This window comes from Bufo bufo, chromosome 5 (assembly GCF_905171765.1).
Source record: "Bufo bufo chromosome 5, aBufBuf1.1, whole genome shotgun sequence".
In the NCBI taxonomy this organism is placed as follows: Eukaryota; Metazoa; Chordata; class Amphibia; order Anura; family Bufonidae; genus Bufo; species Bufo bufo.
In genome coordinates, this window is record NC_053393.1 from 461,937,592 (window position 1) to 461,952,900 (window position 15,309).

The 15,309-nt window shown below is 45.0% G+C and overlaps 2 protein-coding genes across 3 annotated transcripts in view; both read left to right on the plus strand.

Annotated features, from left to right (window-relative positions):
* LOC121002302 (ATP-binding cassette sub-family B member 5-like) overlaps positions 1 to 15,309 on the plus strand; it is a 1,125,761-nt gene that overhangs the window by 558,627 nt on the left and 551,825 nt on the right. The window lies entirely within an intron of this gene.
* The window catches only part of LOC121002303 (ATP-binding cassette sub-family B member 5-like), a 202,694-nt gene that overhangs the window by 45,367 nt on the left and 142,018 nt on the right, over positions 1 to 15,309 (plus strand). The window contains exons 4-9 of one of the 2 annotated variants that reach the window (XM_040433703.1): positions 4,641 to 4,791; positions 6,575 to 6,617; positions 7,791 to 7,982; positions 8,056 to 8,227; positions 8,619 to 8,743; positions 8,818 to 8,992. In XM_040433703.1, the coding sequence (XP_040289637.1) occupies positions 4,641 to 4,791; positions 6,575 to 6,617; positions 7,791 to 7,982; positions 8,056 to 8,227; positions 8,619 to 8,743; positions 8,818 to 8,992 (858 nt within the window). Of the gene's footprint in view, positions 1 to 4,640; positions 4,792 to 6,574; positions 6,618 to 7,790; positions 7,983 to 8,055; positions 8,228 to 8,618; positions 8,744 to 8,817; positions 8,993 to 15,309 lie in introns of those variants that run through there. The other variant, XM_040433704.1, reaches the window with a different exon arrangement.

Here is a 15,309-nt window from a genome sequence, read left to right on the forward strand (position 1 = left end):
TGGCAGGCTTGATGGAAAGTTATGTATTTTGGCGTTTATATATATCCCCCCTCCGTTTTCTAGACAGGTATTGAACTCTTTGATGGCTTTTGTGGATCAGTGGCCTGACTGTTTGTTGATAGTCAATGGGGATTTTATTTGTGTGATGAATCCAGAGGTAGATAGGATCTATATTGGAGGGAATGGGTGTTCCCCGGCGCAGGGGTCCCCCCTGGCTCGTTTTTGCCAAGAGATGGGCCTCGTGGATGTCTGGGAATACCTATTTAGATAAAAAAGAGCTTTTTCCTGTATTAGTAAATCTGGAACCTCTATGTCTAGAATTGATCTGACCTTGATAAATAAAGGTTATCTAAATTGTGTTAAACGTATGAAATACGAGGCCAGATCCGTTTCAGACCATGTTCCCTTCTTAATAGAGTTATCTATGGTTAGGAATGATGCTACAGTGAAACCTCCATTTAGATTGAATCCTCATTGGCTATTAATAATTGAGAATCATAAATCAGATAGAAAAGGAGATTATCTCCTTTTGGGACAGGAACTATGCCTCGGCTAAATTTCAATATATTTGGGATGCGTTTAAAGCATTCATGAGAGGGATCTTTATCAGCATAATTGCAAATCTTAGAAAACGCTATGCTAGGAAGGAGAAAGAATTAGAGGAAGCAGCCGCCGTAGGAATGGCTAGGTATGCCTAGGGGAAAACAGAGGAAGGTAGAGAGATTATGCAGAAGACAAGTCAGGCCTTTTCTGACTTTCTTCTGGATAAAGTCACAACAGAAGCTTTTTTTTAGAGGACAAAAATATTTTTCAGAGGCAGGCCGCCCTGGGAAGATGCTGGCTAGAGTAATAGCAAGCCAGGATTCAAAGTAAGAGATCCGCAGTATCCGTATGTCTGATGGTACTATTGTGGAAGACCAGGAGGGAATTTTAGAAGTATTTAGAAAATATTTTCGGGAATTGTATGAATCAAAGAGTGTTTTCTCAGAGTCTGCGATGAACTCATATTTGGACTCTGTTTCCCTTCCGGTTCTTACAGATGGGCAAAAGGAACTTTTGGAGATGGACTTGAGTCCCCAAGAGATAGAGGATGCAATTAACGCCTGCTCAGGTAACTCCTCCCCCGGATTGGATGGACTCCCGTATGAGTTTTATCATAAATATGGGGAGGTTGTTTTTCCCCATCTGTGGAGAACACTCTCTGACTCAATAAAAAAGGGAGTCCTCACAGAAACAATGACAGAGGCCATGATAACAGTAATGTTAAAGAAGGGTAAAGACCCTAATGAGTTGGGATCTTATAGACCTATTTCTTTGCTGAATACAGATGTTAAACTCTAATCCAAAATCTTAGCTATGAGGCTTTCTATTCTTATGACAACAATTATACACCCAGACCAGAATGGCTTTATTCCTAATAAGCGGACTAATTATAATTTACATCGTCTTTTTTCTAATATACAGACCTCTGGAGGGCCCTCACGATCTATCCTGTCTATAGACGCTTCTAAGGCTTTTGATAGAGTTGAGTGGGGATTTCTATGGAGAGTGCTTCATAGGATGGGCTTTGGCCCTAGGTTTATTAATATGGTTAAGCTTCTCTATAGATCTCCTACGGCAAGATTAAATATAAATGGACATCTTACAAGAAGCTTTCCCATGACTAGGGGCACTCGCCAGGGATGTCCACTATCTCCTCTTCTATTTGATATCTATATTGAACCTTTGGCGGCCAGGGTTAGACAGAATTCTAGGATACTAGGGTTTGGGGTATTGGGAACGGAAGATCGCATTTCTTTATATGCCGATGATATTCTATTCTATGTCCAACAGACAGAATCTACTCTCTTAACTATTATGCAAATTATAAATTATTTTGGAGAAGCCTCAGGTCTGGATGTGAATTGTGATAAAACCATGATCATGCCATTAGATATAAAGACTACGCCCTTAGAAAAATTTTCATTCCCCGATGATAGTCCGTTGAACACTCTAAAAATTGCTGATTCCTTTGAGTATCTTGGTATTATAGTCTCCCCCAGGGTGGAAGATTTTATTCCTCTTAACTTGATGCCACTGATTAATAAGTTAAGGGTAAAAATAACAACGTGGCTTTGTTTACCTTTATCAAAGGCCGATAGAATATTCTTCGTTAAGATGGTTATTCTCCCTCAGTTACTTTATTTCTTTAGGAATTCTCCAGTCTGGATCCCTGATAGATTATTTAAGGTGATCGAAAGGATGATTAATGATCTACTCTGGGGGAGGGAACGGGTAAGACTTAATTTAGAGCATTGGTATAAGCCCCTGGAGAGGGGAGGAGTTAACCTCCCTTGTTTTAAGGGATATTTTTTTGCCGCACAGTTTTGTTTTCTCCGGGAATGGAAAGAGAGTCCACTCTGCAGGGACTTAGTGAACAGATCTCCATATGATAATTTTTTTTACTCTACTGGAGTCTGATCAATTGATCAACTCTGATAGAGAATTTAGATCAGCTAGGAATCTTTTTATGAAGTCATGGTATTCTATCAGACTATGGTGTGGAGTGAAAGGTTCACTAGGATGCACTCCTTTATGGTATAATCAGCACTTACAAACTTTAGATGAATTAGCTAAGGAGCAATATTGGCAAAAAAGTAATATTGTATATTTGACCCAGGTAGTAAGTAATGGAGATATTATTTCATTTGTAGAATTATCACAGAGAGAAAAAGCACAGAAATTATTATGGTTTCGTTATTTACAGTAAGGTCGGCACTTTTGAGTATAAAGGAAAAAAATAGGTTTCAAATAGACACTTCTACATAATTTAATGAGTGGATAGGGAATATGGATCAGAAGATGAAGATCTCTCACCTTTATAAAAATTTACTTATATCGCGATTTGGAGATGTTTCTTCTGCTGGATAGAGGTTTTGGCAAAATGAGTGTCCAATGATTCATCTTGACGACCAGCAGAAGGTAACTCTGAATTTAAAACTGGTTTCACATAACTTTAATCACGTTGTGGTGCAGTTTAATATTCTACACATACTTTATGTTACACCTCTTTGGCTTAAAAGATGTGGGATCAGGAATGAGTCTAACTGTCCTAGGTGTGATATTCCTGAAGCGGATTATTTGCATATGTTCTGGTCCTATGCAGAGTTGAAACATTACTGGGGGGCTATTCATAGCTATATTGATGGAAAATTGAAAGTGCGGATCCCTTTTTCCGCTGAATGTTGGGTACTGGGTGAGTTGGCCAAGGTTAGTTGTCAGCAACATAAAAAATTTTTTTAATTTAAGTTAATGTTTTTGGCATGACTTTTGATAGGACGTTCCTGGTTTTCACGAAACAGTCCCACTATGAATACATGGGTAAACCTAACTAAGAGATATGAATATATTTTGTATAAGCAGAGAAAGGCTGAGAAAAAATGGATTGGAACCTGGGGAGACTGGAATTCATAGAGCATCCCCCGCTCTTCACCCGTCAGCGCTACTCCTCGACCTTAGGACGGAGGAGTGGCGCTGAAGGAAGACGCATCGCAGGGGGGGAGTTTTTGTGGGGTTAAAAGAAAACATGTTGTTGATATATGTAAGTAATGACATGATTTATGTAATGGTTATTGTTGGACAACTAATAAAGTATTTAATAACAAAAAAAAAAGAAAAAGTGAAATTCTCTATTGGGTTCAGATCAGGTGACTGACTTGGCCATTCAAGAATATTCCACTTCTTTGCTTTAATACATTCCTGGGTTGCTTTGGCTTTATGTTTTGGGTCATTGTCCATCTGCATTATGAAACGCCGACCAATCAGTTTGGCTGCATTTGAGCACACAGTATGTCTCTGAAAACCCCAGAATTTATCGGGCTGCTTCTGTCCTGTGTCACATCATGTGCCACTGGCAGCCATGCATGCCCAAGCCATTATACTGCCTCTGTCGTGTTTTACAGATGATGTGGTATGCTTTGGATCATGAGTTGTACCATGCATTCGCCATACTTTTTTCTTTCCATCATTCTGGTAGAGGTTGATCTTGGTTTCATCTGTCCAAAGAATGTTCTTCCAGAAGTGTGCTGGTTTTTTAAGTTGTTTTTTAACAAAGTCCAATCTAGCCTTCTTATTCTTGAGGCTTATGAGTGGCTTGCATCGTGCAGTGAACCCTCTGTATTTACTTTCATGCAGTCTTCTCTTTATGGTAGATTTGGATATTGATACGCCTGTATCCTGGAGAGTGTTGTTCGCTTGGTGGGCTGCTGTGAAGGGGTTTCTCTTCACCATTACATTTCCTCAGTCCCAGTATGTCCTCCAGTTATGCAATTTCCTGTTCTTCAGGCCAGGATGGCATCTATAAAACATTGCAGGCGTTGAAATAATGTCATTGCACATCTTGTATCACAACAAAGTGCCAAGCAGCAGGGCAGGGAACCAATAGTTCTCTTGTCCTTCCAGCACTGAGTAGGATGCAAGATTATATCTGTGTCCTATGGAAACAGATAAAACTAACTACAGGCTCTATATCAGATCAGAATAGCAGAGCCTAGAATTGCAGTGGGTCTACAAACTTTGCAAGACTGAGCTACAAGCTTTCTATGTTCTTGACATGCACTAAACTTCAATCTTATTTTCCTTTGAATCTCGTTTTTATTTAGTTTCGCTATTCAGATGGTCTGGATGTATTCTACATGATCATCGGGTCTCTTGGGGCACTCTGCAACGGGATCTGCCTTCCTTTAATGCACATTGTGTTTGGTGAAATGACCGATAGTATCTTGTGTCACAACTCATCGACACAAAATTCATGTAAGAAAATCAAAGTTACTAATATCAGTAAAAAATAAAAAAAAATGACAAATGTACAGTAATTGAAAAATTAGATTAGAAAGTCACCATAGTTGGTTTACTTGCACTGAAAAATATAGTGTTACCTGACCTCCATATTTATGAATGTTGTTTTTTTTACACATTTTCAAAAATGTACAACATTTCTAACTTGGAAAGGAAAATGAAGCCATTATAATCACATGTCACATGTTGAATGGATTAGGCTACTTTCACACTACAGTTCAGAGTCTGATGTCTGCAGACATTTGGATCCGTTCAGAACGGATCCGTCGGCATTATAGTTTAAAAAAAATTCGAAGTGTGAAAGTAGCCTGAACGGATCCGTCCAGACTTTACATTGAAAGTCAATGGGGGACGGATCCGTTTGAAGATTGAGCCATATTGTGTCATCTTCAAACGGAGACGTCCCCATTGACTTACATTGTAAGTCTGGACGGATCCGCTTGCCTCCGCACGGCCAGGCGGACACCCAAACGCTGCAAGCGGAGCGGAGCGGAGGCTGAACGCTGCCAGACTGATGCATTCTGAGCGGATCCGCGTCCACTCAGAATGCATTAGGGCAGTACGGATGCGTTCGGGGCCGCTTGTGAGCCCCTTCAAACGGAGCTCACAAGCGGACACCCGAACGTTAGTGTGAAAGTAGCCTTAGGCAGTGGCTGAGGGACAGGCAACAGAGGGTTGTAGTCAATGGAGTATATTCAGACCAAGGTCTTGTTACCAGTGGGGTACCTCAGGGATCTGTTCTGGGACCCATATTGTTTAATATCTTTATCAGCGAAATTGCAGAAGGCCTCGATGGTAAGGTATGTCTTTTTGCTGATGACAGAAAGATTTGTAACAGGGTTGATGTTCCTGGAGGGATAGACCAAATGGAAAAGGATTTAGGAAAACTAGAGGAATGGTCCAAAATCTGGCAACTAAAATGTAATGTTGATAAGTGCAAGATAATGCACCTGGGGCGTAAAAACCCAAGAGCAGAATATAAAATCAATCATACAGTCCTAACCTCAGTATCTGAGGAAAGGGATTTAGGGATCATTATTTCAGAAGACTTAAAGGTAGGCAGACAATGCCATAGAGCAGAAGGAAATGCTAGCAGAATGCTTGGGTGTATAGGGAGAGGCATTACCAGTAGAAAGAGGGAGGTGCTCATGCCGCTCTACAGAGCACTAGTGAGACCTCATTTGGAGTATTGTGCGCAGTACTGGAGACCATATCTACAGAAGGATATTGATACTTTGGAGAGAGTTCAGAGAAGAGCTACTAAACTATTACATGGATTGCAGGATAAAACTTATCAGGAAAGATTAAAGGACCTTAACATGTATAGCTTGGAAGAAAGACGAGACAGAGGGGATATGATAGAAACTTTTAAATACATAAAGGGAATCAACAAGGTAAAAGAGGAGAGAATATTTAATAGAATAAAAACTGCTACAAGAGGACATAGTTTAAAATTAGAGGGGCAAAGCTTTAAAAGTAATATCAGGAAGTATTACTTTACTGACAGAGTAGTGGATGCATGGAATAGCCTTCCTGCAGAAGTGGTAGCTGCAAATACAGTGAAGGAGTTTAAGCATGCATGGGATAGGCATAAGGCCATCCTTCATAGGGAAGGGGGCTATCCATAGTATTCAGTATATTGGGCAGACTAGATGGGCCAAATGGTTCTTATCTGCCGACACATTCTATGTTTCTATGAGATACACGTAGTTCTTATTCTTATGTTTTCTGTTTACAGCTGTATGTGCACAGTTCAAACCAATAGAAGAACAGATGGCACTGTAAGTTATATGACCTGAGCAAATATATCTAATAATACTGGTCATACACATATGAGAGGTGTTTGGTTTACTGATTATCAATGTTTCCCTATTCCCCCATCCCCCACATGTACACAGTGATTGGAAAGAAAGTTTATCTGAATGGAAAGAAATTATCTCCTGGAGAACAAACAATGGACATGTTGAAATGCCCAATTTTTTACATTTTTTACTCCAATGGCAGGGGCAATTGGGCTGTACCCACACACAATAGACTGTGTGAGGATCCCAACTATATTTATCTAATGTGTATGATCAGCTTAGTGCACATACCGGAATATGACTGAATATAATATGTCCGTTTCTGAATTGCTTTCTTATTGTGTACCATGTTTATGAAAAAAAGAAAAATATAGGATGTAAAGGGAATATGCTACAAGTATATTCAGAGGTAAAGCAGACACAATGCCTTGTAGGGCTAGTTCCGCTGAATGTAATGATACTTTTCAGTTGCCGATCGATTTATTCATTCTCGAGCTTGACTGGCCTAGATATGGTCATGTGAACTTATCTGGCAGTTCCTTCAAGAGTAAAAAAACAAAACCTGCAAAGGAGAGGGAAGAGCATTACTGGGCACTGACTCTTCTATCTTTAGCTGTGCTGACCATTTTCCCTATGGCTAAAGGAGTTTTCCAGTGTTTAAGAGGTAACAAAAAACAAGTTACAACTGATTCAATTCTCCAGAGTGCCCCACTTTTCAGGTATGCCCTCTGGCCCCGGGTATTAACACTTCCACTTCCTGCTTGTGCTTGACAGAGGACATTTCCACTGGCTCATTCTAATAGCTGTGCCTGGCCCCTTCTCTACACATCGGTCAACTTTGGTGTTGACTTAGCTATGAACCAGTCAGCCAATCTCTTTCACACACAGCACTGGTCATGTGCTGATACAGAAAGCACTATCTGTGTTGAGCAAACAAGAAGTAGAGGTGTTGGGACCAGAGGGTATACTTGTATTTCAAGTCTCCATGGTGCCAAGATCTTCAGGTTCTATAACCTACCTTCTGCTATACTTTTTGAAATCATGTTAAAGCAGCCCTGGTGGAGGAATCAGCAACCACATCTGTGGCTATGCTAATATTATTGTGTATATTTTAGCTTCTGAGTAATTATCAACTATCACTTCCCTCCATAGGTTTTCCTTATATTATGCTGCTTTAGGAGCTGCTGTCTTAGTTTGTGGATATGTACAAGTATCATTTTGGGTTCTAGCTGCTGCAAGACAGACAAGAAGAATACGAAAAACATTTTTCCATTCAGTATTATCCAAAGAAATGAGTTGGTTTGATGTCACCAAATCTGGAGAACTTAACAGTCGACTCACAGAGTAAGAGTAACAGAGTAACATTTTGGGTTGAGATTTTGTTACCTTATTAAATATATTTGCTTGTATATTTTAGAGACATCAATAAAATTAATGATGGAATTGGAGACAAAGTTGGCCATTTTTTGCAAAACTTCGCAACTTGTTTAGCTGGATTAGTAATTGGATTGGCAAAAGGGTGGAAGCTTGCATTAGTATACATGTCCACAAGTCCACTAATGTCAATATCATCAGCATTTTGTTCTAAGGTAATCATTACATTTTCAACACAATTGTTGTTACATACTCAAAAATGCTTTTATCAGTCACTTACTGCTTGCAGGTTGGCTTAGCTGATTCTTTAAATCCCAAATGGATTGATGTGCAGATGTCTTTCAACTTAAAATCTACCTCAAGCAGCCAACTCACCAAGCGATCTGTGGTCATGTTGACCCCTGCCTTTCAGACATTGGTGGCATAACCTCTGGAATTACACCTTCAACTGTATGAAACTGAATCTTTCACTTGACCCCCCCCCCCCCCTCATCACATTGATCTATCATTGTCTTTAAAAAAAACATTGTTATTCATCATGTGCACACCATCATAAATAATGTTATCTCATAAAATAATTAAAATTATGTTTCACTCTGTCAATAGATGATGGTGTCTCTGACAAGCAAAGAGCTCTCAGCGTATGCAAAAGCCGGAGCCGTGGCTGAGGAGGTCCTCTCCTCCATAAGGACAGTGGTGGCATTTGGAGGGCAAGAGAAAGAACTAAAAAGGTGTTTTCATAAGGGTTAAGTTATACAAAAACTTATAGATGCCAAACTTCATATATCATTGTTTTCATTTTTAGATACACAAATAATTTGGGAGAAGCCCAAAAACTTGGTATCAAGAAAGCCATTGCATCCCAGCTTGCCCTTGGCTTTGTGTATCTAATTGTGTATGCATCATATGGGCTAGGATTTTGGTATGGTACAGTTCTTATTCTGGGAGATCAGGGATATACCATTGGAGATGCCCTTGTGGTAAGTATTTTTAAGGGAATCTAATAATCTTTTAAGGATCCTTGTACATAACTTTTTCATAGACCAAATATAATCACATAAAAATTAATAAAGAATCATTTGTTTTAAAATACTATCAGCACCATCTACACTACTTCTATTTCTGATACCCCGTGAATAGAGTTGAGCGAACACCTGGATGTTCGGGTTCGAGAAGTTCGGCCGAACTTCCCGGAAATGTTTGGGTTCGGGATCCGAACCCGATCCGAACTTCGTCCCGAACCCGAACCCCATTGAAGTCAATGGGGACCCGAACTTTTGGGCACTAAAAAGGCTGTAAAACAGCCCAGGAAAGAGCTAGAGGGCTGCAAAAGGCAGCAACATGTAGGTAAATCCCCTGCAAACAAACGTGGATAGGGAAATGAATTAAAATTAAAATAAAAAAAATAAAAATGAACCAATATCAATTGGACAGAGGTCCCATAGCAGAGAATCTGGCTTCACGTCAGCAGAGAATCAGTCTCTTCATGCCATAGCAAAGAATCTGGCTTCATGTCAGCAGAGAATCAGTCTCTTCATGACATAGCAGAGAATCTGGCTTCATGTCAGCGCAGAATCAGTCTTCATGTCATAGCAGAGAATCAGGCTTCACGTCACCCACCACTGGAACAGGCCACTGTCACACATTTAGGCCCCGGCACCCAGACAGAGGAGAGCGGTCCCGTAACAGAGAATCTGGCCTTATGTCAGCGCAGAATCTGTCTTCATGTCATAGCAGAGAATCAGGCTTCACGTCACCCACCACTGGAACAGGCCACTGTCACACATTTAGGCCCAGGCACCCAGGCAGAGGAGAGAGGTCCCGTAACAGAGAATCTGGCCTGATGTCAGCACAGAATCTGTCTTCATGTCATAGCAGAGAATCAGGCTTCACGTCACCCACCACTGGAACAGGCCACTGTCACACATTTAGGCCCAGGCACCCAGGCAGAGGAGAGAGGTCCCGTAACAGAGAATCTGGCCTTATGTCAGCGCAGAATCTGTATTCATGTCATAGCAGAGAATCAGGCTTCACGTCACCCACCACTGGAACAGGCCACTGTCACACATTTAGGCCCAGGCACCCAGGCAGAGGAGAGAGGTCCCGTAACAGAGAATCTGGCCTTATGTCAGCGCAGAATCTGTATTCATGTCATAGCAGAGAATCAGGCTTCACGTCACCCACCACTGGAACAGGCCACTGTCACACATTTAGGCCCCGGCACCCAGACAGAGGAGAGCGGTCCCGTAACAGAGAATCTGGCCTTATGTCAGCGCAGAATCTGTCTTCATGTCATAGCAGAGAATCAGGCTTCACGTCACCCACCACTGGAACAGGCCACTGTCACACATTTAGGCCCAGGCACCCAGGCAGAGGAGAGAGGTCCCGTAACAGAGAATCTGGCCTTATGTCAGCGCAGAATCTGTATTCATGTCATAGCAGAGAATCAGGCTTCACGTTACCCACCACTGGAACAGGCCACTGTCACACATTTAGGCCCCGGCACCCAGACAGAGGAGAGCGGTCCCGTAACAGAGAATCTGGCCTTATGTCAGCGCAGAATCTGTCTTCATGTCATAGCAGAGAATCAGGCTTCACGTCACCCACCACTGGAACAGGCCACTGTCACACATTTAGGCCCAGGCACCCAGGCAGAGGAGAGAGGTCCGGTAACAGAGAATCTGGCCTGATGTCAGCACAGAATCTGTCTTCATGTCATAGCAGAGAATCAGGCTTCACGTCACCCACCACTGGAACAGGCCACTGTCACACATTTAGGCCCAGGCACCCAGGCAGAGGAGAGAGGTCCTGTAACAGAGAATCTGGCCTTATGTCAGCGCAGAATCTGTATTCATGTCATAGCAGAGAATCAGGCTTCACGTCACCCACCACTGGAACAGGCCACTGTCACACATTTAGGCCCCGGCACCCAGACAGAGGAGAGCGGTCCCGTAACAGAGAATATGGCCTTATGTCAGCGCAGAATCTGTATTCATGTCATAGCAGAGAATCAGGCTTCACGTCACCCACCACTGGAACAGGCCACTGTCACACATTTAGGCCCAGGCACCCAGGCAGAGGAGAGAGGTCCCGTAACAGAGAATCTGGCCTGATGTCAGCACAGAATCTGTCTTCATGTCATAGCAGAGAATCAGGCTTCACGTCACCCACCACTGGAACAGGCCACTGTCACACATTTAGGCCCAGGCACCCAGGCAGAGGAGAGAGGTCCCGTAACAGAGAATCTGGCCTTATGTCAGCGCAGAATCTGTATTCATGTCATAGCAGAGAATCAGGCTTCACGTCACCCACGACTGGAACAGGCCACTGTCACACATTTAGGCCCAGGCACCCAGGCAGAGGAGAGAGGTCCTGTAACAGAGAATCTGGCCTTATGTCAGCGCAGAATCTGTATTCATGTCATAGCAGAGAATCAGGCTTCACGTCACCCACCACTGGAACAGGCCACTGTCACACATTTAGGCCCCGGCACCCAGACAGAGGAGAGCGGTCCCGTAACAGAGAATCTGGCCATATGTCAGCGCAGAATCTGTCTTCATGTCATAGCAGAGAATCAGGCTTCACGTCACCCACCACTGAAACAGGCCACTGTCACACATTTAGGCCAAGGCACCCAGGCAGAGGAGAGAGGTCCCGTAACAGAGAATCTGGCCTGATGTCAGCGCAGAATCTGTCTTCATGTCATAGCAGAGAATCAGGCTTCACGTCACCCACCACTGGAACAGGCCACTGTCACACATTTAGGCCCAGGCACCCAGGCAGAGGAGAGAGGTCCCGTAACAGAGAATCTGGCCTTATGTCAGCGCAGAATCTGTATTCATGTCATAGCAGAGAATCAGGCTTCACGTCACCCACCACTGGAACAGGCCACTGTCACACATTTAGGCCCAGGCACCCAGACAGAGGAGAGAGATCCCGTAACAGAGAATCTGGCCTTATGTCAGAGCAGAATCTATCTTCATGTCATAGCAGAGAATCAGGCTTCACGTCACCCACCACTGGAACAGGCCACTGTCACACATTTAGGCCCAGGCACCCAGGCAGAGGAGAGAGGTCCCGTAACAGAGAATCTGGCCTTATGTCAGCGCAGAATCTGTATTCATGTCATAGCAGAGAATCAGGCTTCACGTCACCCACGACTGGAACAGGCCACTGTCACACATTTAGGCCCAGGCACCCAGGCAGAGGAGAGAGGTCCTGTAACAGAGAATCTGGCCTTATGTCAGCGCAGAATCTGTATTCATGTCATAGCAGAGAATCAGGCTTCACGTCACCCACCACTGGAACAGGCCACTGTCACACATTTAGGCCCAGGCACCCAGGCAGAGGAGAGAGGTCCTGTAACAGAGAATCTGGCCTGATGTCAGCGCAGAATCTGTCTTCATGTCATAGCAGAGAATCAGGCTTCACGTCACCCACCACTGGAACAGGCCACTGTCACACATTTAAGCCCAGGCACCCAGGCAGAGGAGAGAGGTCCCGTAACAGAGAATCTGGCCTTATGTCAGCGCAGAATCTGTATTCATGTCATAGCAGAGAATCAGGCTTCACGTCACCCACCACTGGAACAGGCCACTGTCACACATTTAGGCCCAGGCACCCAGACAGAGGAGAGAGATCCCGTAACAGAGAATCTGGCCTTATGTCAGCGCAGAATCTGTCTTCATGTCATAGCAGAGAATCAGGCTTCACGTCACCCACCACTGGAACAGGCCACTGTCACACATTTAGGCCCAGGCACCCAGGCAGAGGAGAGAGGTCCCGTAACAGAGAATCTGGCCTTATGTCAGCGCAGAATCTGTATTCATGTCATAGCAGAGAATCAGGCTTCACGTCACCCACTACTGGAACAGGCCACTGTCACACATTTAGGCCCAGGCACCCAGGCAGAGGAGAGAGGTCCCGTAACAGAGAATCTGGCCTTATGTCAGCGCAGAATCTGTATTCATGTCATAGCAGAGAATCAGGCTTCACGTCACCCACCACTGGAACAGGCCACTGTCACACATTTAGGCCCCGGCACCCAGACAGAGGAGAGCGGTCCCGTAACAGAGAATCTGGCCTTATGTCAGCGCAGAATCTGTCTTCATGTCATAGCAGAGAATCAGGCTTCACGTCACCCACCACTGGAACAGGCCACTGTCACACATTTAGGCCCAGGCACCCAGGCAGAGGAGAGAGGTCCCGTAACAGAGAATCTGGCCTTATGTCAGCGCAGAATCTGTATTCATGTCATAGCAGAGAATCAGGCTTCACGTCACCCACCACTGGAACAGGCCACTGTCACACATTTAGACCCAGGCACCCAGGCAGAGGAGAGAGGTCTCGTAACAGAGAATCTGGCCTTATGTCAGCGCAGAATCTGTATTCATGTCATAGCAGAGAATCAGGCTTCACGTCACCCACCACTGGAACAGGCCACTGTCACACATTTAGGCCCCAGGCACCCAGACAGAGGAGAGCGGTCCCGTAACAGAGAATCTGGCCTTATGTCAGCGCAGAATCTGTATTCATGTTATAGCAGAGAATCAGGCTTCACGTCACCCACCACTGGAACAGGCCACTGTCACACATTTAGGCCCCGGCACCCAGACAGAGGAGAGGTTCATTCAACTTTGGGTTGCCCCGCAATATAATGGTAAAATGAAATTAAAAATAGTATTGAATGAGGAAGTGCCCTGGAGTAGAATAATATATTGTTAAGGGGAGGTAGTTAATATCTAATCTGCACAAGGGATGGACAGGTCCTGTGGGATCCATGCCTGCTTCATTTTTATGAACGTCAGCTTGTCCACATTGGCTATAGACAGGCGGCTGCGTTTGTCTGTAATGACGCCCCCTGCCGTGCTGAATACACGTTCAGACAAAACGCTGGCCGCCGGGCAGGCCAGCACCTCCAAGGCATAAAAGGCTAGCTCTGGCCACGTGGACAATTTGGAGACCCAGAAGTTGAATGGGGCTGAACCATCAGTCAGTACGTGGAGGGGTGTGCACAGGTACTGTTCCACCATGTTAGTGAAATGTTGCCTCCTGCTAACACGTTCCGTATCAGGTGGTGGTGCAGTTAGCTGTGGCGTGGTGACAAAACTTTTCCACATCTCTGCCATGCTAACCCTGCCCTCAGAGGAGCTGGCCGTGACACAGCTGCGTTGGCGACCTCTTGCTCCTCCTCTGCCTTCGCCTTGGGCTTCCACTGGTTCCCCTGTGACATTTGGGAATGCTCTCAGTAGCGCGTCTACCAACGTGCGCTTGTACTCGCGCATCTTCCTATCACGCTCCAGTGTAGGAAGTAAGGTGGGCACATTGTCTTTGTACCGGGGATCCAGCAGGGTGGCAACCCAGTATTCCGCACACGTTAAAATGTGAGCAACTCTGCTGTCGTTGCGCAGGCACTGCAGCATGTAGTCGCTCATGTGTGCCAGGCTGCCCAGAGGTAAGGACAAGCTGTCCTCTGTGGGAGGCGTATTGTCATCGTCCTGTGTTTCCCCCCAGCCACGCACCAGTGATGGGCCCGAGCTGCTTTGGGTGCCACCCCGCTGTGAACATGCTTCATCCTCATCCTCCTCCACCTACGCCTCATCCTCGTCCTCCTCGTCCTCCAGTAGTGGGCCCTGTCTGGCCACATTTGTACCTGGCCTCTGGTGTTGCAAAAAACCTCCCTCTGAGTCACTTTGAAGAGACTGGCCTGAAAGTGCTAAAAATGACCCCTCTTCCTCCTCTTCCTCCTGGGCCACCTCCTCTTCCATCATCGCCCTAAGTGTTTTCTCAAGGAGACATAGAAGTGGTATTGTAACGCTGATAACGGCGTCATCGCCACTGGCCATGTTGGTGGAGTACTCGAAACAGCGCAACAGGGCACACAGGTCTTGCATGGAGGCCCAGTCATTGGTGGTGAAGTGTGTCTGATCCGCAGTGCGACTGACCCGTGCGTGCTGCAGCTGAAACTCCACTATGGCCTGCTGCTGCTCGCACAGTCTGTCCAGCATATGCAAGGTGGAGTTCCACCTGGTGGGCACGTCGCATATGAGGCGGTGAGCGGGAAGGCCGAAGTTACGCTGTAGCGCAGACAGGCGAGCAGCGGCAGGGTGTGAACGCCGGAAGCGCGAACAGACGGCCCGCACTTTATGCAGCAGCTCTGACATGTCGGGGTAGTTGCGAATGAACTTCTGCACCACCAAATTCAGCACATGCGCCAGGCAAGGGATGTGCGTCAAACCGGCTAGTCCCAGAGCTGCAACGAGATTTCGCCCATTATCGCACACCACCAGGCCGGGCT